The sequence below is a fragment of the Xyrauchen texanus genome, chromosome 41 (assembly GCF_025860055.1).
Source record: "Xyrauchen texanus isolate HMW12.3.18 chromosome 41, RBS_HiC_50CHRs, whole genome shotgun sequence".
NCBI lineage: Eukaryota > Metazoa > Chordata > Actinopteri > Cypriniformes > Catostomidae > Xyrauchen > Xyrauchen texanus.
Genome location: NC_068316.1, coordinates 31901648 through 31924559, shown reverse-complemented (window position 1 = coordinate 31924559; position 22912 = coordinate 31901648). Strand labels below are relative to the sequence as shown.

Below are 22912 nucleotides of genomic sequence, written 5' to 3'. Positions count from 1 at the left end.
TAAGTAAACCATGCATAGGTTGGTTTCCATGAAAAGTGTAAACACAGTGGTGCTATCAAAACATTTTCTGTTTGTTTGAACACCTCGAACAGTCCCGACATAAAGCAACACTGGCTCAACCAGTGGCATGAGTTTGGGGTGGGAGTATCTGTTAGACCAATGGCAGACAGGGGGAGTGTTCAGGAAACATTTGAAAACAGACATTCCCTGTGTTCTAAACGGGATAAATCAGCCTCCAAAGGCACTTTGAAGGGAGAAAAAATCATGATAGCAATGCTGCAAGATCGCTATAAACTGAATTTTACAATAAAAATGACTTAAAATGTGGGTTATGAATACATTTTATTTTTGAGTTATCTTTAAGCCCTCCAAAGCTCTCACAGTGGTAAAGTCTTCAAAGAAAATAGGGCATAGGGATGATCACTTCTTAATGGAATGCACCCATTATTTTTGCAATTCCGTTTGGTTTCCACTTTATCTTAAAAGACCACATGAAATTAAAAATACATTTTTTTTTTTCCATTCCTATTTCCTCTTTGCTTACTTGAGAACTCATAAATGTGCAGGCGCATTATCTGAGCCAAACTTGAATCCTTTACCAAGATGGCTGCCTAGAAAACTGAATTACCATGAACTGAAATTTTTGTTACACTCACTAATACCTTTATATATTTGGTTTATAAATACATTGATGAGACAAAACATTATGACCACTCATAGGTGAAGTGAAAAATGTTGAAAATCTCCTAACAAGGCCACATGTCAAGGTCTAGTAGATTAGATGGTAAGCGAACAATCAGTCCTCGTAGTCAACGTGTTGAATGCAGGAAAAATGGACAGGAGTAAAGACCTGAGTGACTGAGTGACAAGGCCCAAATTGTTGTGGCCAGATGACTGGGTCAGAGCATCTCTGAAACAACAAGGCTGTGGGGTGCTCCTGGTCAGCAGTGGTGAGTGCTTACCGACAGTGGGCTGAGGAGGGACAAACCAGTGACAGGGTGTTGGGCACCCAAGGCTCATCGATGCACAAGGGTAATGAAGGCTATCCCGTCTGGTCCGAACCGACAGAAGCTCTACTGTGGCACAAGTCACAGAAAATGTTAATGATGGTTAAGAGAGGAATGTGTCACAAACGTTCACTCTCTTTGATAGGTTGTACTGCCATTTAAAGTGTTTTTGGATCGTTCCACAGACAAAACATTGAAAAAAAACACATTTTCAAAAGCATTCAGTAGACAAAATACTCCAGACAACATGAGTTGTGGAAAAACAGATGTGATCTAGGAGATTTTTACAGCTTAATACAGTGCGTGCCATTGAAGAAATGTAAGTCTATCCCTCACAGCCTGTTTGTCATTCCCATTAAAAGTCAAATATGTAGCCAGCTATCTTTGTTTATTTCTGCTCCGTCAACAAAACTGTTCCAAAATAACTCTTGCAGACAGAGAGCTTGAAACCCTACTGTTGTTTATTATGTCAGTTATTCAATTAAAGAATAGGAATAATCATGCACTTTATCATCATGCACTTTTCTGACCAACTGACTGATATAATGAAATAAAGTGTAATTGCGTTCCATTCACCAGTCATGAGGTGCAGTAACTGATTGCAGATGGTGGGTTTCTGCCAAGTTGGTGCCCATCCTGACTCATGGAAAGCTCTGTGTGAGGCACAAACTGCTCTCACTCCACACTTTAAACTAAGCATGCAGGACAGTATCAGAACCATATTCACGGATCTCTCACAAAGACAAGAAAGCAGGTTGTGTTTTCTTCCCCTAACCCCAAGTGAGAGCAATAGTAATAGTGAAGCTTGGCTTGTCAAATTATCATTTTGTGTTTATACAGAATCCTTGTAATATTTCCTGTTGTGTTATTTAATGTTCTTGGAGATGTTAGTTGTCTGTTTCTTGCACTTTTATTACTAGCTCTCAGAAGCCAAACTTTTCAAGCAGATTGTCCTTAAGACTGCAGATCCAAAGCAGGTGAGCTGAAATGAGTTTTTCTGGATTTTCAGGGAACATCAGCTTTGAGTTGAGTGTTAACAGTAAATTTCCAGTGTGCTCATTGCTTGTCTGAGATGTGAGCTAACCACAGCAGGTTGTAAAGTAAATCAAACTCGTATGCCGGTTTAATCTGCTAGATATGCACCGAGAAAGAGGTCAAACCTCAGAACAGACTCTGGGATCACAGCACCATCCAACGTTTCAATAGAAATTCTCCATAAATCATCTTTATTCAGGGCTTTAATATAATCCCCTTTATATAGTATGCATATACATGTTTTATCCACCTGGGATACAGCAATAAAAAGTAAAATACTCAAACATTTTTTGGGAGCAATATGTAATACAAAGACTATTAATATATAAGAGTAATATCTATATAAGAATATAAAATGTTTGATTGTAATATTGCTATTTTTTACACTATTTAACTGTGATATATTCCCAAAAAGTGAAAACATGTAAGTTCTATTGTCAAAGGACATAAAAAAAGATGTCTTTCTTTTAAAAGAAAATCATACTCTGCTTTAAAACTCATTAAAGTTCTCCTGAGATGGTTATGTAGGCTACAATAATACAATTGTATTTGTCTGGCTCTATTAAGTTATTAAAACATTTAATTGTAACAGAATTAACACAAGTCATGAATACACTTTGACTATGGTGTAAATATTTTCAATTTCTGAGTTCAAAGTGATTTTGATATATAAATCAAAAAGCCTTGAATCTGTCTGGAGAGTCTGAAACTCTGAGAAGAAGAAGAAGAAGAATGTAAAGGGATCAATGGAAAGGAGGAGGCGAGAACCAGCTTTTCAATATAAATAATGGTTTAATGTTAAACTTAAAAGAAGACACAAACACACACGACGGACATTTCCGTAAACGATCTCTCTCTCCCGCACGATCCCCTGCAGTCGACCTTTAACCCTCACGGAGGCATAATTAGCCTAATACGGGACCGGGTGTGTAGGATATCGACCCGGCCACGCCCTCCGCCCTGCCACATTCCTCCCTCTTTCTCTCAGGCTGGGGAGCCCCCGGCCTGACGTACATCCCCCTTTCCCTGGGGGAGGGCGTGCTTTACATCTAGTCTGCAGGAAGGTCATCCCCATCTACCTGGACGAGGGAGGGGACAAGGGGAGGGAAACAGAAATTATTAAAATGGGGGGTACTTCCTGTAACAGTGTAGTACCCCCCAAAAACTGTAAAATTGAAAAGAGGGAAAAGGCCAACGCATAGCGACAGTGAGAAAGAGAGAGGAGAGAGAGATGAAAAAAAACAACTCGCCATTTCTCCGATACGCCGCAGCTTGTTCCTCGGCCACTCCTCCACCCTCTATCAGATGACAGCCGCGCCTCTCCGGGCAGATCATAGGCAGTCCTCCAGCCCCTGTCGGACGGAACGCCCCGCCGCGTTCTCGGGGAACAGAAGGGGTCTCCCTCGCCCCTAGCAGCGGTTCTCCCGCTGAGCCCCTTCTCCCCTCGTGGTCGGTGGCCATCGTCCTCTTTCAGGCGGCTGGGCTCCTCGTCCCCCGGCAGATGGCCATGGCTGCTCCGTTGGGGTGGACGGTAGTGGCGAGAACTCTACTACGGCATATCCCTCCTCCTTCCCGGGCTTCAGCACCAGTGTAAAGGTATTCAATGGAAAGGAGGAGATGAGAACCGGCTTGACAATATAAATAATAGTTTAATGATAAACTTAAAAGAAGACACAAGAAATAATGTTGGCTTAAGTAGTTTATTATAATTTTTTTAAATGATCATTGTATTTAAATAATAATAATAAAAAAATCTGTCAAACATTTCTGTTTGTCCACCAAATCAATGTCAGGTGGTATAACAGCATGCAGGTAGTCATTTTGTTATAGTAATAATTTGAGAAACAAAAACGGTATATCAGATTTGTTTTTATATTTTTATGTAAAGGCATATTACATAAAAGTCAAAATACTTGTCAAATAAAGTAACCATTAGAAAAAGTATTGATATTTGTAACTCAAAAATTAAAAAATAAAATACAAGTACCATGAAAAATATGTTTGAAAAAGTTTTTTCAGTTATGTTGGTATTGAGGTACACTTACAGGTATTTAATGTATGTACAGGTATTTTAAACATTTTACTTGATGGTTACACCACTTTACATATGTATTTAAAAATTCAAAAACTGGATGAAATCAACTTGAAAATAAATATTATCAACTTGACATGTGTGTTTTAAACAAGATTTGTAAAAGATTTCTAGTTTTTATAACCTTGTAATAGTCAATGACCCAAGTACAAAATGTACTTTTACATAAAGATACATCATAAGAGTGAAATTACTAAAACAAAGAAACAAAAGAATTCTGACTCTGACTTAAACCAGACAAATGTTGATTTCCTGTGAACTATTGTCTGTTGCTCATGTGTATTTGATACATTATTATTTATTTGCTCTTGGTCGGAGATACCTCTATAGTATGAGCACTATACAACAACAACAACAACATGTCTGATGACAAGAACGATTGTTTTGTAACATGAGCAGAACAGCAGTTTTGATCATGTAGCGAGGGCACGGCTTAAGATGCACAGAGACTTAAAACTGTGGCATGTATGGCCTCTCAAAAATTCACAAAATCAAATGAATTGCTCACTCCCAGGAGGAAGGACTCAAAAAAGATATATCATGTTGAACACAGTTTTTTTTTTTGCATCATATCACATTTTAGTATTCCCCTCCAACTTTACCCAATACATACAAAACCCATAATGTCATATTTCAGCTGCAGAATCTGATGTCAGAATGGGGTGTACATCTGTTACGGTCATATAACTGTCCATTCCTCTTGAAAGGAGTTTTCTCACACTTTATATTTCAGTTTGCCTGTCTCACTGATGACGCAGATGTGCTGTGAAAGGAAAGACATGGCTTATGTGAGTCTGTAAGTGATAAATAAAGCTGAAAATAAAGTCTCAGTGATATCTGTATGCTTCTGCTTGACTGTTGTGTGACAGATGGATGTTCTCCATCACATTAAGGCTTGATGTGTGATGCTTATTGGAGTTTTCTAGGAAAGATGTCATATTTGCATGTCAGATTTCATTTGGATCAACACACAGACTGGTGCTGCAGGTCACATGACTGTGGATTCATCTGTTATACAGTGTAATGTTGCAGCTCTTTTACAACTATAAATTATTGTTCATTTTGTGTTTAGTGTATTGCTTTAGTAAAAGGAATAATTCACCCAATAATAATTTATTCGCCCTTAATTCCAAACGTATATGACTTTCTTTACTCTGAAACAAAAAGCAGATGTATTAGGTTCAATATAAAATCACCATACTGCTTATAATTAACAAATATTTACTGCAAAGTGCTGTTTGCAGTGTTTGTTTTGGCTGTTTTATTTTAATATTGTGTCAAACATGTTGGCTCATATGCAATCATTTGTATATGGAGGTGGATACGTCTGCATGTAAAATCACTTGATTTGCTCATTAAACACTTCTGCTAAACTACCTTCACCTTAAGTACATTCAGAAATGAAAAAACAATACCTTCAAACAAAAAATGATAGTGATGGCACATGGTATAAAAATCTTACATATGAAATATTTATTCTAAGTAGTTTATAGTCATGGTTGGGAGTGTTACTTTTAAAATGTGTTCCACTACAGATGACAAAATACACAGTACAATGTAATTTGTAACGTATTCCGTTAGATTACTCAAGGTGAGTAATGTAATCTAATTACTTCTTCAGCACTGACTTTTTCACTTGTTTTGATCATTAAAAAGGTAAGTGAAAACCAAAACAAAACTAAATGCACAGTTGCTATAAAACAGTAAACATCTTGTTTTAAGGATTTGTAGATATTTTTAAAGGAAAACAATACAAAAATTATCATCAAAAATAAAAGTTTTGCAGTCTACATCTTTGCACTAATTTATTAAAAAAAAATTAGTATTATACCCATTTCTCCCAATTTGGAATTCCCAATTTGGAATGCCCAATTCCCACTACTTAGTAGGTCCTCGTGGTGGCGAGGTTACTCACCTGAATCCGGGTGGCAGAGGACATATCTCAGTTTCCTGTGCTTCTGAGACAGTCAATCCACGCATCTTATCACGGGGCTTGCTGTGCATGACATCGCAGAGACTCACAGCATGTGGAGGCTCATGCTACTCTCTGTGATCCATGCACAACTTACCACACACCCCATTGAGAGCGAGAACCACTAATCACGACCACGAGGTGGTTACCCCATGTGACTCTCCTCCCTAGCAACCGGGCCAATTTGGTTGCTTTGGAGACCAGGCTGGAGTCACTCAGCGCACGCTGGATTCGAACTCACAACTCCAGGGTTGGTCGTCAGCGTCAATACATGCTGAGTTACCCAGACCCCATGCCCTAATTTTAATGATCTTACAAGAGGGGGAAAAAATTATCATCTAATGCGAATTGTCTTAATAGAATAGTTTTTTTTTTATTCATGCATGATAACAGATGCATGTGAAAGGGCTCGAAATAGTATTTTTGCTTCGCTTAAAGCTAAATGTTCACATATCAATTTACACAAGGTTAACTATTTCTGCTGCTCCAAAATAACATCAAAACCCCACAGAGTGTACACAACAACATCATCCTCTGAACATATAACATCATATCCACCTTTTCACTCAGAACCGTGTGAAAGCAGCATCTGTCTGCCATTAATAAGAAAGTGTTTCACGGCTGTTCAAACACTCATCGAATCACATCATTTATATGGATGTATTCCAACAAAGCAAACAAAACATTTAATGAAAGAAATGATAGTAAAATGCAAAGTAATCTCATCAGTAATTAAATTACTTTTTTGAAGTAACTGTATTCTGATTACCAACTATCTAAATTGTAACTGAAGTGGAATAGTTACTAATATTTTGTATTTTGAATAAGTATTCTGTTACACCCCAACCCTGTTTATAGGACTATATTTTTCTAATTCTTTGAATATTTTGTGTCTGTAACAGTTTGATAATTTTTTTTTGTCATTTTGCACATTATCGTAAATATTTTTTGTTAACTAAACTTATGTGCCATTTTAGTAAAACTGACGTAAATTTATGAATACAGTATGACAAAATAAACTACTGACTATATTTAAATGGACATTTTTTCCAAAAGACAAAAATTATGACAAAAATAAAAAGCTGTGTGAAAATGAACACCGACCAATGGTACTATGTCCAAAAAGAAAGATGGTGATATCATGGTACTCTTTGATTGCTGATGAGAGACCAAATTAACAAAAAGTACCAATGTCTTTGAAAATTAACTGAATGAAAAAGAGACATGATGTAAACTCTTACATTGAGGTCTCTGAAGTACTCATTGTAGTCCAGAGCATAACCCACCACAAAACGATTGGGAATGACAAATCCAACATCTGCAGAGAGAAGCACAAATAAACCAACACACTACACATATAACAGCACTTATAATATAATCAGTCCATCCCATTAGTAAAGAGTGTTTGGTTGATGATACACTTTCTTCCATTGCTGCCAATGGATGTTCCAAAACTTGAAAACTAGACAGCAATTAAAAAGTTTAAAATACATTTAAAAGTTTCAGGTTTTTGTGTGTTTTTTAAAAATCTGTATTAAATCCCAGCCCTTTTAGTCTAATTTCTTAAATCTAGTGAACACTGCGTGACTCAGACTCGTCTCCTTTGTTGCTTTGAGTCAGCGAATGGTCTGCGACGAGAAGTCTCGGATCTCACGACAAAAGGTCTTATTGTGTGCACACTCCTGCGACAGGCCGAGATGAGTCAAAACTTCTTGATATCTAGACGTCTTGACGTGAGGTGTGTGTACTGTCCCAACGAGCAAGAGACCGACAGTGAGCCACAGCCAATGAAATAGACAGAGAACGCAAGAGGAGGGCAAGTTATTAGGAAGCATAGGACCAAACATTATTAGAATATAATTAAAAAAAAAATCATCCACATCTCCATACACGCTGTCTTTTTTAATTCCAGGCGTTTTATTTTGTTTCCTTGAAATATGTGTAAAAATGGGTGCGAGCCATTCTTTCGAGTTAGTTGGAAGAGGAGAGCCAGGTATTGGGTAGCTGTTTTTATTATTATCAGCTGTTTTTATCATTTTCTTCCTTTGCAAATGTGCCAATAAAGTGCAAAAAACGAATGCATGAACGTGTACAGTGGGGACACATATGAGCAGCACACACACTAGAAGCCCAGTTACAGGTACTGCACTAAAATAACGCAGAATTCTGCTCTGAAGGAAGAAACTGTGCTCCGATTTTAGTGCTTTCGTTCTCCTCTTTTACTTTTTTGCACTTTATTATCATTCAGTAAAACACAGACTTAATGACTAATGTCCTCGTGAAACCAGAGACTCTCCTCAAAATCCAAACACAAATAGTCAAAAGAGACAAGGTGTAACGGTGATGTCTCGCTTTTACATTTGTGATTTGTGCACATGGTCTCAATTGGGGAAGAATGGTTGTGTATTTGATACACTACAGTCAGTAAAGTGTTCGCACCAGCACGACATCGACTGTAATGCATTGTTCAGACTGCCACTAAAAATCAGATTTTTTGCATATCCAGATTGTATCCAGATGATTTTGATAGTCTGGACAGCAAAAAAAAAAACACATGAAATCAGATTTTTATGAATGCTCAATTCGGATTTCAAATGGGCTTTTACGTCACTTAACGCGACACACAACGATGACGTCAAAAATCAGTGACTGCAACACGGAACATCACAATATTTACCAGTCTCCTCTGTCGCTGGGTTTTCTTGTGCGATGGAGGAGTTCTGCACCATGACTGGGCAGGGCGTTTATTTGAGAGAGAGATGATGCACCTCCATATTTCCCGCATCTGTTTTGAAAGTATTGTCACGTGGGTACACCTACGCCGTTACCAAAGCAACCCATGCAGATAGGTTGGATATTATGGTATAATGCATTTCTCATACCTGCTTGTCTGTCAAATAAATCGCCTTCAAAGGACAGCCCACATTCTTCACATCTTTGCACATTAAATGCATCCGTGGCAAACAAACGCAAGTGTCATTCTGTGCATGCAAACTTTACACCGAAGCTTACGTCTTCGAGTTGTTACAGTGGTAAACTGCTGCTGCTTGTACTGTCTGCATTTGGGTAATTATATAAAGTATGTTTCTGGCTATACAATGCTCTCTAGGTAGGCAGCTCATCAGATTTTTGAACATAGCCGTTTTCATAGTGTTTCAGCACACTTAAGTACTTACAGTCTGGGAGTGTTACCATCCCATGAGGAAGCCTCTTCACCAGCAGCCTGAGGGAAGAGACACATTAAAATCCTTTTCAAACCCAATTCACACCTCCATTAGATCTCATTTAAAGCTACGAAAATACCAGTTAATTACTTTGAGCTTTGCCTGTCTCAGACTTCAGCCACAAACACAACACAATAGTATTTTAGGCTACGCACAGAAGGTGGCAGTACAGGAGACAAGGTTTTCCTCACTAATGTAATTCCCCCTATGCTCTCACCCGGCAACTTTAACCAGTTTGGGCTGGAAAGACTCCACATGCTGTTGAAGTGCTCTCATGGTCTTTCCAGTGTCCACTATTGCCTGTGAGGAAATAGATGCACATAATATTTCAATAAAACACATTTTTGTTTTTAAGATATGAGACAATAGATCTGTCTGTACTCCAGTGAGCTGCTTAGCTGTCTACTGTCAGTATAATAAGGCCATGGTCACACTTTCGATTGAAAAACGCATTGATTTGGCTACTTTTACACCTCTCATCCACAGTTCTTCCACTAAAAACAGAGTTCCTATAACACTCTCCATAAGCACATCTTTTTTACTAAAGAGTAGCACAAAGCATTGCAGTGTGCAAAACGCGTCTGTACAGGCTTTGCACGAGACATGGAAAAACCAGGGAGCATCCCAACCATCATGTAACCATATCAGTGAACGGCCTGGCTGTGAGCAGTGCCCAGAGCAGAGGTACCAGTCATCAAGCCGCAAAGGCTGTGTGGAGGAAAGAGGGTTCCAGTCCATGCCCACACTCATGGCAGCCCGGGCAAGCATATCGGCAATCTGCGTGTCAGCCTCAGACTGGGCGGGCTGGCCTGAAGGCAGCAGCCCAGTCCACCACGTCAGATGCCTGGACGCTCACCGATGCAGCGGTGATGTCATCATTCAATTCCAGGGGCTCGAGGGAGAATGCCGGCTGGCTGTGGGCAAGCCGCAATCATTCTGAGCTCGGACGGAAGCAAGCGAGCATGTCGGGGGGCAGGTGGTTCATGGAGATTTACCCTGCGAAACAGAGCCTGTCATCATCCCCAAATTGCCAGCCGGGTCATCCTCAATCCTGTGGGAAGAAGGAGTGACACTGGAGGCGGCTGAAGTGGCATTCACCTTTAGAAAGGATAGCCGTGACCGAGATGCTGCCATGGTCATGTTCTCGCAGTGAGTACATGAACCATCCACGAACGCCGCCTCAGTGTGATCGCTGCCCAGGCACAAGAGGCAGCGTCTGTGGCCGTCGGTCTTGGAGAGATATCGGTGAACACTGGTGAACTCAGCTTGCTGTTGCACAACCACTCGGCTCCGAAGAAAAAATCTGACTGACAGACGCACGCCTGCTTCCCTTTATACCCGTATGTCCGGGGGCGGGACATGCAAATTCTGTCTGCCAATTTCACATTGGCCTATTCTCAAGTTCAGAGGTACGTGAGGCTCCCAAGTAAGACCCCTTGTGTGACTTCATTCGACACAACGTCGAGTGAGTGACAGAAGGGGAACATAAATTATGCTTTAGCTCAGATCATGCTAAAAAAAAAAAAAAAAAAAAAATTCAGGCTGGTCCAACTAATGCACATGCATTTTCTTGAGCTGGCTGATGTATGTATTAAAAAGGTGATTGGTTATTTTACATGTAAAGTGGAACTTCCTTTTCTACATCGGCCCTATAGGGCGTTCCAATTTCTCCCATTCTTGTAATATAATTGCTACATGTTGGGCTACATAGTCTCTGGCTACACATAAGCTACACATAAACTACACACATTAATTTTCTCATGCGCATATTGAGTCTAAATAGACATACAACTTACAGAATTTCATTAGCACACACAAATGGCAAATATTTTATTGATATATTTTTGAAGCATCGAATTGAAGCCCAATTTGTGTGCTTTCCAATTCACTGAACTGGCCGCTGTTTAACAGTCTGGCGTAATATCGCTGGGAGACAACAAGAGGGTGATATAACATGTATCTCTCTTGCACACACCCATGCATGCATGCACACACACACACATACAGGACAAGCTGAAGCAGTGCAAGAGATGTTAGTCCAAAGTTATGAAGTTTTTTGTACTTCTTCAAGAATTAACAAAAGGATGAGTTTGCAGGTTAGTGTATGAAACTGGTGTAACTAACTGAGCGATTATAAATGGCGATATTTATTATCTCTGGATGCACAGTAGTCTTGAATAGGTCTTTCATTCAAGCTGTCAAAACTAAAGCGGTGGGGATAACTCCAAAAAATGGATGTGGTAAAGTGGGTGGAATGAGTTTCTGGGTCACTAAAGACCTGTGGAAATGGAAATGTGTGACGCCTGGATTGCGAGGTACGCAATTAAGGGTTAAATAGATGGAACTATTTGTATTGTATTGATACTATTCATTGATTTCACTGATACTTTCTATTGTTTTACTTTTCACCTCTTTAAATAATAAAGTAATGAAAAGTACTTTAAATGAGTTATCAGTTAACAAACTGTTAATACAGGTTATGGGAAAGAAATGATCAAATCAACAGCACATGTGATGGAGCAATCGACGAGGATGACTTCACACTGACAAATGTCTGAAGCAAAATGTTAGCTGAAAGGAAAATACCTTTCCACTTTTTTGCTTTCCAGACAATGCCAGAATATCCCTGCACATGTGCCATGGGAAATCATCATAATAAACAAGATAAAAGAAAACCGATATACTGGCATCCAAGTCATTCTCTCTTGTGATAAAACTACAACATCTTGTAAATTTGCCTGCATACTTTGTTAAACCCATAATAAAAACATGTGTTTCTTACCTCCACAATCAAGACATTCTGTGTTCATGGGGAAAAACAGAGAGAAGGTTTCATAATTTAGAGAATGCAAGATTTCCAATAACATCAGAAACACTGAGAGACAGTCTGGGTTTTATCATCACAAAATGAATACCACACCCTTTACTCGTTAAATGTAATATTTTCCAGGATAACTGTTGCCATGGCAAAGCACACTCTACTCATTGTCTGGCAGGGACTGAAACTTTCTCTTGTGTAGAGAGACCTTTGTTAAAGAAACGCCACAAGCTTGAACACTGTCATTAATATTTCTATTCTATTTAAAATGTATTACTACTGATAAAAGATATACCTTTTTGTACCTTGTTGCTTTGGATAAAAGTGTCTGCCAAATGCATAAATATAATGTAAATGTATTATTTTAAGCAATGTTTCAAATCATAAAAACTTAATATGTGTCATATGGGGGCATATGAAATTGAATGTTAATTTGGATTTCTATTTAGGGGAAATTTAACCAAAAAATATTTTGGTTAATATTTAATATTAATATTTATTATGATTATAAATAATACAATTACTGCTGAGCACCCCGGTCTAAACCTGTGTTTTTAAAAATGTCATGACAAATAATTTTATATAAAAGGACTGACTATACTCCAGTCCATAATAGGATTTTATGCATTATATTATGATTGCATTTATACACTGTGACAAATTGCATTTACAAATGAATTAATGCATGTTGACCATTTTTATATACTGCAGAAGGAAAAACATGCTAATTCCTGGCATTACAGAAATCTCTGTGTAACAAGGTCTCATAAATTAACTCAATACAATGATGTGGCTTGTTGTTTCTGAAAACCCCAAACATATGACCAACAGCCCTAGTTTCCCGCTCACTTAACTTGATATGCTTTTTCTCACTAAACACTTACAAAGCACGCTAACCCATTTAAATGGTCTTGTGCTGGACCACCCAGACCCAGACCAAGATTTCTCTATAAAGATACACAATCAATACATTTGACCCAATTATACTGTTTAATCATGAACCCGTTGCTATCAGACATGAGAAGCTACAGGGGAAATTGTTACACAACTCTGTAAGAGCTGTTCTCGGCTATGTGTGTGTGTGTGCTAATAATTTGTAAAAGTAAATACATCTCACTTGTTAGAAAATTAGGTCTGGCTTTATATAATCTTTTGTGAGAGTTAAATAACTGTTGGATGTAACGAGATGCGTTAGTTAGTTCAACAGAACTAATCTGGAAGAGAATCTGAAACTCCAAAATTAAAACAAATGACAGCCACAGCACTAGGGTATTCTGTGTGGTTGCCAGGGTGTTGCTATGCAGTTTCTAAGGTGTTCTGAGCTTTTAGCCGTTAATAGGGTGCTCAAGTTGGCTGTAAGGGTGTTGTGAATGGTTACCATTGACTTATTCATATCCATGGCACAAACGGTGTGGATTGAGTTGAAGTGCAAAGTTTAATACATAAAATGTCTAACCCAAAGTATGAGCAACTGTAATAGTGATGATTGCTTAAGCAAACAGCACTAATAATAATGGACACGGTGCATATTATTGCATTCCTCTGACTAATAGTAATGGAAAGGTCTGTTCTAATGCAGTTGCAATAAGGCGTTCTTAGTGTTTTTAGTATCTGCTAGGGTGTTCTGGTTGGTTGCCAGGGTGTTTATATGCAGTTGCTAATGTGTTCTGAGTGTTTTTAGCAGTCGCTATGGTGTTCTGGGTGGTTGTTCTGGGTAACTGCCAGGTTGTTGCCATGAGTTTCCTTAGATGTTATGGGTGATTTTATCAGTTGCTAGGAAATTATGGGTGGTTGTTAGGGTGTTTTAGCAGTTGCTAGTGTGTTCTGGGTGATATGGTGTTACTAAGGTGATCTGGGTGGTTGCTAAATAACACCATGTTGTTTCTATGCAGTTACTAAGGTGTTTTGAGTCTTTCTAGCAGTTGCAAGTTTGTTCAGGGTGGTTGTCAGGGTGGTTTCTAGATGGTTGTTTTGTGAGATATAGATAGATATATATATATATATATATATATACCTATAGATATGGTTTGGGTCCCTCTTTCAGGGTAAGCCTGTGATTCCCCCTTCCCCCATTTATTACACATCTAACCTTTCCTTAATAAGCTGTATGATTTTAGGTATCATTCATGCCATAAACAGTGTGGATTGAGTTGCATGGCAAAGTTTAATACATCAAACTCTAACCCTAATTATGGGCAAATTTAAAAGTTATGATTTCTTTAGCAAACAGCATCAATAAAAAAGGACACAGTCCATATTAATGCGTTCCTCTGACAAATAATTATGGAAAGATTAGACTTTACCTTCCCTTTCAGCATGGACAAATCCTCTGGTCCAATAATATGCAGGTCTTCAGTGGACTGGTCATTCTGTAAAACAAACCAAGTGGAAATCACAAGACAGAGAGTTTAAAGCCCCTTACAGAGGGCTTGTCAGTACATACAGTATGATCTTACAGTCTCTGTAGACATAAACACTGCAGACACAATCGCCTGCAATCCCTACACCAGTCAGACACAAGCTGCTTTTGTCTGTGAGACAATTGGTTCACATTTTCTGCTCGAGGTAAGTTAATCTTCTGTGAAAAGGTGGCTCTTCAGTGCTTGAGATGGGGGTTTTGGGGTCAGTGCTCAGACAGGAAGTGGGGCCACTGGCTGATGGAGTGAAGGATCACAGCAAAACACCAGACTGTGAAGGGTTAGTCATGTAAATAAAAAAACACCATTCAAGGGATTAAGAGAGAACAGATTCACACCTGTGATTCTACCAGAGAATCACACACACACTACACGACTTAACCATGCTACTTTGATGTTTTTAAGTTGGCGACTGGTCTGCAACAAGAAGTCTCAGATTGTAATGAACGTAGGCAGCGAAGGCAGACGAGGATAGAGGATCCAAATGCAACTACTTTATTAAATAAATAAATAAACAAATAAACACAAAAGAAACAACCACAATGGGAAAACAGGAAACTAAACACAATGAAATAAAACTGAGAACTCGGGCAGGGAACACATACCAGGCATGACAACATTCAATGATTGACAGAGGGGAGTGAAAACAACTGGGTTAAAATACGTGGACATGGGAAAACGGGAGCCAATGAACAAACAGAACTCAAACAAGATGACAAGGTGATAAACAGAAACCAATGGGAACCTAATGAGGGCAGGTGAAAACAATGAACAGCGAACACGAGGGCTAACAAGACCACTATGGAGCTACAAAGGTGACAAAAGTGAAAACTAAGGAACTACAAAAGTGACAAAAATGACAAACGAAGGGCAACAGAAAGACAAGACAAGGTATACATAACACAGATGGCACGATCAAAATAAATCTGTCTGACAAGTCATCAGGTGTCTCGATGAGCGAGAGATGACAAAGAGTAACAGCCAATGAAATATAGAGTAGGCGTGCATGAGGAAGCAAGAGACAAAAAAATTATTATAGTAATCAACAGTTTCTTTTTTTATTTCTGTGCAAATCAAAGCAATAAATGTACGAGAGCAGTTTTTTCATGTTTGTTGAAATTTTGTGAATATATTTTAATTCGTAAGATGTTTTTTGGCAATCCGTTTGAAATGGGACAACGCTAAAGACAGCTGTAAAAGGGTTTACAATTTAAAAAAGGGTTTAAAAAAGGGTTTTTAAATTAAAATCAGCCTAAATGCAGTACAACAAAAACTACCATGGCATGTAATACTGAAAATAATATTATATTTTAATATTATATATTAATATATATATATATATTTATGGAGTGGTGGTGTAGTGGTCTAAAGCACATATCTGTTAATCAGAAGATCACTGGTTCGAGCCCCACAGTCACCACCATTGTGTCCTTGAGCAAGGCACTTAAATCCAGGTTGCTCCGGGGTGATTGTCCCTGTAATAAGTGCACTGTAAGTCGCTTTGGATAAAAGTGTCTGCCAAATGCATAAAATGTATATGTTATATATATATATATATATACACATTTTCATTCCTCAGCACTACGAGACACAACAGACTGATTAATTACACAAACTCAAGGTGCTTAAATCTTACTCGAGTTTCAACATTGGAGAGGACATACTGTTCAAAATGGTGGAGGACATTGCTGTTTCTATTGTAGTGAATTACTCTTTTGCACCGGCACTGCATCCTATTACCACTGAGAAAATGGGATGCATTTCACCAAAATTACATTATCTTAAGAAAGCTGACTAACAGACTACAGTATCATTAACAGGTGATTGCACATGCTCCATCTCTTTCTCTCTCACATACACCACACACATACACACACATACACACACACACACACACACACACACACACACACACACACACACACACACACACACACACATCCTTGTTTCTCCAATAACATATTAGAAACAGCCCAAGCTGTGATACTAGTAGTTCTAAAGTGACATTTGTTAATTACTAATGAAGGCTTGGATGCATCATTTGGTTTGAACCAGTAACGGCAGATTCTGATCCGTGGCGTAAGAACGTAGTTCCATGCACAAATGTTTTTTTAATGACAGTACTCAGTTTTTCCTATTTTTTTTATTTATTTACTTCTTCATTGAACTGAATTATAAAAAAATGTCACACTCGCAATCATGCTATATGGCCCTAAATCAACACTGCTGTGATTCGGCCGAGTCAGGCAGAGTGCCATAGGCAATCACAGTGCTGATGTACGGCCATATCGCACTCTTGCTCATGTGATATTGCTTATATTACAATGAATATATAATATAATATGATTTAATATTATATTATATATATTTATGCTTTAAAGAAATGACAATGAGATTAAGTGTCCTTAATATAATATAACAATGCAAAAAAAAAAAGGTCATGACAAATTTGTTCTTTGAGGTAAACATGGCAAAGACGTCAAAATACTTGGGCTCTGGAGATATAAAAAGACACTTACGTGCTCAAGCTTAAAACTCTGACGGGCCTGCAGACCGGGGACTCGATTTGGATGCCGGGGAAATACAGCGTCAACTGTCCAATACGTTGTGATGCTAATGAAGGTTGTTGCTGATTTAGAGGATCTTGCTGTAATACATTGATCGATTACGGCGATGGAAACAAAATTCTCTGAGTTGGTTACAAGAGTGGCAGATGTTGAGAAACGGATTGATTATCTGGAGACATCGGAAAGGGAATTATCCGCTAATCCGCTCATGACCAAAATAGACGTGGAATAAAAAAAAAAAACTGGAATAGGATTGTTGGAATTTCTGAGCATGAAGAAGACTTTATGGTGAAATTCCAAGACAAGCTCTTCCCGATTCTACTCAACAGGCCATACGCTGGAAATAGAGCGAGCTCACAGAATCCCTGCTCATAGATCGGCTGAGAGAGACAGGCCCTGATCAATCCTGGCCAAATTCCTGAGATAATCCGATAAAGATCTTATGTTACGCGAGGCAAGGAGCAAAGGAAAACTTTCTTGGAAGAATCACAATATTTTCTTGTTCCCTGACATTGTGAATTCAACCAGAGAGAAATGCGATCGATTCAAGGAGTGTAAGAAACTCTTGCATCAACGGAAGACTGCTTTTGCACTGATGTTTCCGACCAAACTGAGAATAGAAATGAAGGATGGCCACAGGGTATTTACATGTCCCAAGCAAGCACTGTCCTTCATTAATACTATTTTTTTCTTGGAGTGAGTAAGCCATTTGTTGTTTCTCATGTGAGTGGATTGACTCGCTGAACATACACTCGACTGTCTGAGGAAGCTGGTCGGCATTTTTCTTTCTGTTTGTGTTGGTTATACCAAACGTCTGGAGTTTGTTTTGCGGAATAATACTCCTTCAAGAATCTTTTTCATTGATGGAGGATCACTTTTGCTCTGGGGTTTCCGGACAGATTGAAAGTGGATTCTGTGGATGGCCTTAAAATATCTACATGCCCATACAAAGGATGTCGTTTTTTATGCGGCCTCGGAATGAATGACTCTTGACCATCCGAGGAACCGGGATGCATGTTTTGTTTCTTTTTGTGATGGTTCTGCCTAGCTTCGGGACAGTTGTGGATGAATCTGTTAATTCCTTGTACTTATGCCTCCTGTTGGCTGGAGTTTGTTTTGTGGAGTATTTTTGCAGGACATTGGAATGATTGAGACAAAAGGTAGGTTAGGGCTACCCATGATTTTTTTTTTTATTATTAGGCATTTGGCTCATTGGTCACTTCCACCTGAGAGAGTCCCTACCTGGTTTTGTATTGAAAAGGAAGTTATTGCCCCTATCTCACCACAGCAATGCCTTTCTATCAAACTAATTGGAGAAGTTAAGTACACCTCTTTATCTTGCATTTGCTCTCGATATGAACAAATGTGTCCAGAGTGTTAACTTGGATATTTGTTTAAACGTAGCCTTGAGCATATGGCTAAATCCTAAACTATGTATTAATAAGTCCCCTTTGTGTTGGTCAGATTGGAGGGGGGGGAGGGTTAATACACTCAGTGATTTATATGAGAGTGGAGCATTGAGATCTTTTGAAAATCTGATTCAAAATTTTGGGATTCCCAGATCTCAATTATATAAATATTTACAGCTGTGCCACCTGCTCAGCACTGTTTTTAGAGAGGCAGATACTCTGAGAGTGGTGTTTGCTGCTTTTGGGAAGGGTCATGAGGCATCATCGTATTACTCCCTGCTAGTTCAGAATCTGGGGACGGAGCTTTAAATTCCCTCAAAAGATTATGGGAGGAAGATTTTAATTTGTTATTGGAGGGAGTGTGGGCTAGGTATCTTAAAAAAACGTCAAGTCTGCATCTAGAGATGCAAGGGTGCGCCTTATGCAATTTGTATAGGCTTGGTCTTAAGGACAAACCCACCTGCTGGCGATGCCATTCAGAAGATGGAGACACAAACCATGTGTTTTTTGTCGTAAGATCCATGAATTTTAGTTGAAGGTGCAAAGTTTTTTATGTGATGTGTTGAACACTCAAATCTCGTTCTGCCCCAGACTCTGAATTTTGGGAGATAGGGAGGTCATAAATTTGGAGGATAAGTACATAAAAATTGGGTTTTGATCAGTGTAATGATTGGTAGGCAGATTATCTTAAGGGAATGGATGTCAGATGGAGCACCCTTGTTCCCAGAGTGGTGTGCGGAGATGGGGAGGGTGGCTGCCTTCGAGGAGGGGTCGAGCAGAAGGATGGGAGTTAGGAATTTTTTCAATAAGAAATAGGGTGATTATTTAGTGTTTTTGGGGGACTCTCGAGGAGGGGTGGTGGAGAGAGTAATTTAGAGTTTAATTTTTAATTATACTTGACTATTGTATTTTCTTTTTATTTGTTGTTGTTGTTGTTTGAGTTGTGTTTTTTTATGTGTTGTGTCTATATTCTATTGAGGTGGGGTTATAATGGGGAGTTAATGTTAAAAGTGATTGATTCATTATATATTTGATGTTTTTTCCCCTTTGTTTTAATTTATGAATCAATAAAAATGTTAATAAAAAAAAAAAAAAACTAAAACAAAACACACAACAACAATGCAAACAATCTTAATGGTCTTAAATGGTCTTAAAATAATTTTCTTAAAGTAAAATATAAAAACTTGTCTTTCTATTTAAATTTAAGTATGAACTATGACCTTTTATTAGGCTTATTTTAGCCTTAAGGATTTACATTTTAATGTGTACAAAACGGCTTTGTACTTATAGAGCTTTCGGATTTTTCATGATAAAAGCACATTTCTGAGTTGAGCAAATGTGCATCTCTATCGAACAAAAATGTGTAAACATCTCCATCTACTGGCTAGCAAATGACTCAAACAGAGTTAGAACTAGTGATGTCCGATTCACGAACGAGTCGTTCTTTTGAACCGATTCGTGTTATAATCACACCAAGGAAGACTTCTTTGAGGTAAAACTGTTAGGTGATTGATCGATTAAACAAAACATCATTAGATAAACAGTAGTATATTATTCAAATATATTTTACTACTAAATAAAACATAAATCATATTACTGCCATGTGGGTTTTCTGGGGACCCTTTTAATTGACGACTATTTTGATTGATTAGTAGTCCGTTGCCCGTGCCAAGCTGTTTGCAAAAATAAATCTTCCCAATGCTAGTTATACATATTCAAATCTTCGAAACCATACAAAGATAGACGGTTACACACTTAAACAGTGATTGTGCTAAAACATTACGTTTGTTTTCTCATAATTTGATAATATCCAGTGAGCATGTGCCATATTGTTTATAACACTCAAAAAAAAAAAAAAAAAAATATATATATATATATATATATATATATATATATATATATATATATATATATATATATATATATATATATAAAGCGGAACCAGCGTCCAACTTTATGTCAAGATTGATGGTAAAAATCTCTGGTGTCGGACAATTGTTTAAGGTTGTGTGGTTTCTCCTTGTTATTCATAGTTTGAACAATGACCTTCAACTGAGAGTGTTTTCTGAGGTGTACAGCGCACCCTGCAGGACGATTCAGCCCAGCATAATTCACAAGATATTTCATAGACACTTTTTAAAATGTTTTACATTTATTAACACAAAATTAGCACATACATTATCTCGGACAGCTAAGAAATTCTATCATACCTTTGAAACACATTTTAAAAGTAGACAGATTTTCGTATTTTAACTAGTTTTTAGTCTTAGAAGAACTATTAGTCTAACACTAGTAGTCTTGCGCCCTCTGCTGATCACAGTGAGCACTTACAATCATCTGATATTTTAAGCAGATCAGATGTGTTTAAATTACCAGTCTCAACTGGGTGGTATGTTGCAGATGATTCCTCACCAGATAGCTCTTGAGGCGGATGAACTCAACTCTGGTGGTCAGTATTCTGTTGGCGCTGCGGCTCTGAGCTTTGATGGACTCCACCAGATCAGAACAGAACTTGTATCCTCCCTTCAGAACACACAGAAGAATCATGTCCTGATGTTCGAGGTCTTCCAGGATGTCTCTAGCCAGACACTCAATCCTACAAATCACATCAACTCATAATGACTCAGACTGTTTGTGTGTGTGTGTGTGTGTGTGAGATCATGTGACCTTATAAATTTGATTTAAGGGTCACATGAAATGAATGTGCTTAATTGAGGCCCAAATGTCTTTGGAATGTGAATGTGAGATTGCAAGAAACAAAACAACAACACAAAGCTGAAATATTTGGGAACAGACAGTCTATATTGCATGTTTTCACATATAATATACAGTATATTCCTATATAATTATCTGTCTCAAGAGGAAATCACAGATGTTTTTATAGCATTTATAAAGCATAAAGTTACAACCCATAGGAAAAAGAAATTACAATAGAAATGACATCTGCTGAAATATGAAAGTGCAACCTCTGAGGCTGAGCAATAATGTTTTGTTCTGTAAATAATTGTCTATTTCATCATATGATAGAAATGACTGCAATACCTAATTCAATATTTAAATAATATTGAATCTTAAAAAATGTTTGTCTTGTAATTAATTTCAATGAAATTTTTTTTTAAGGCAAATTACACACTATAGTCTTTGTCTAAAAATAGAGCACTTACTGACATCTACAGAGGTCATCAGTGTCAGATGTGTGTTTACCTGTTCATAATAACACCATGAGGGACGTATACACATTCCAGGTCGCCATGGTAATGCTCAGGGTAGTTGAACAACTCTAAATTATAACCTGGCCAACCATCATCAATCTACATAATAAACAACAATGAAAAACAAAACAGGAAACATATATGTTCCTTTAATTATACAGTATTCTGTTAGTAGAAATAACCAAATACTTTGGAAATAGTTCTTAAAACGTAAACTTAACAACATGTCTTTTTAATTTAATTGCTATTGTAATATATAAAATCCATGTCAAATATATTTACCACAACGCCTGGTTCTTTTCTCTGGTCATCTGCCATGTCAGTGGTCATATACTGTAGAGAGACTAAAATAACTGCAATAGTTCCTGAGAGAGAGGAGGAGCTGTTTGTGCACACACCCACTTTACACCACTAAACGCTGTGTTTACAGTTTTTCTTGAAATTATCAAAATATTGCAGTACTTCCTTTTTGACCGGTCATGGAATACAATTCTTCTCACTAATATGAAATGAATGAAATGTCTTTGACTCCGAGCAAACCAGATTCAGCATGAAATGAGGACAATTTGTTAAAAAACTATTTCTTATGGATTTCATGAAAGGCTCATTGACTAAAGAACAAAACACCATTCATATTATACGAGTCACATTTGATGTTTAACTTAAGTCATACTGGAGTCATTATTGGAGAATGTTGCCCTGGATTTTGACACAGATGAGTGTTATATTCCCAATATACAGTACATATATTATACATACTCCCACCGACCACTATACGGACCCTTTTCACATATCCGGTTTGGAGAGCGAAAGTAAATGCATAGCAGAAGACGGCAGCACATTTAATTTAGCTCTAATAGCAAAATAAAAAAATATCAATGATTTGCAAAGAGTTTTGCAAAAGAATGTAAAAATATAGAGTGCTGGATAACAGCAGTATGAAGAAAGAAACAGGCAAATGTTTCTGTCACTCCCTCAGCAGCTGTGATAGAAGCCTTATCGCAGCTATTGCAACTGATTTCTTTACATGTTTTAATGTAATATAATACAAAGTCAAATGTTTACATTTACATAAAATATTTGTAGAATTGGAAATCTAAAAAGTTTGCTACATTTACGTTGTTAAAGGCGGCGGAACCGGGTCATAACAGATATGTGA

At 37.9% G+C, this 22912-nt stretch overlaps 1 protein-coding gene across 1 annotated transcript; it reads right to left on the bottom strand.

The window, feature by feature from the left end:
* Positions 1-3734: 3734 nt before the first annotated feature.
* On the bottom strand, positions 3735-22112 carry prtfdc1a (phosphoribosyl transferase domain containing 1a). Its single transcript, XM_052113333.1, has 9 exons — positions 22036-22112; positions 21746-21852; positions 20954-21137; positions 14452-14517; positions 12113-12130; positions 9548-9630; positions 9283-9329; positions 7348-7424; positions 3735-4897 (listed from the first exon to the last, which is right to left on the bottom strand). Exons 1-9 carry the CDS (start codon positions 22081-22083, stop codon positions 4850-4852), a joined length of 678 nt encoding a protein of 225 aa, XP_051969293.1. The 5' UTR covers positions 22084-22112; the 3' UTR covers positions 3735-4849.
* Positions 22113-22912: the final 800 nt, after the last annotated feature.

Excerpts from the sequence above, each read along its gene's own strand:
- prtfdc1a (XM_052113333.1), bottom strand. The coding sequence starts at position 22,083 with ATGACCACTGACATGGCAGATGACCAGAGAAAAGAACCAGGCGTTGTG. Across the intron at positions 21,853-22,035 it reads GAAAAGAACCAGGCGTTGTG|ATTGATGATGGTTGGCCAGG; the intron begins GTAAATATATTT and ends TTTATTATGTAG. Across the intron at positions 7,425-9,282 it reads GATGGTAACACTCCCAGACT|ATGTTGGATTTGTCATTCCC; the intron begins GTAAGTACTTAA and ends TTCTCTCTGCAG.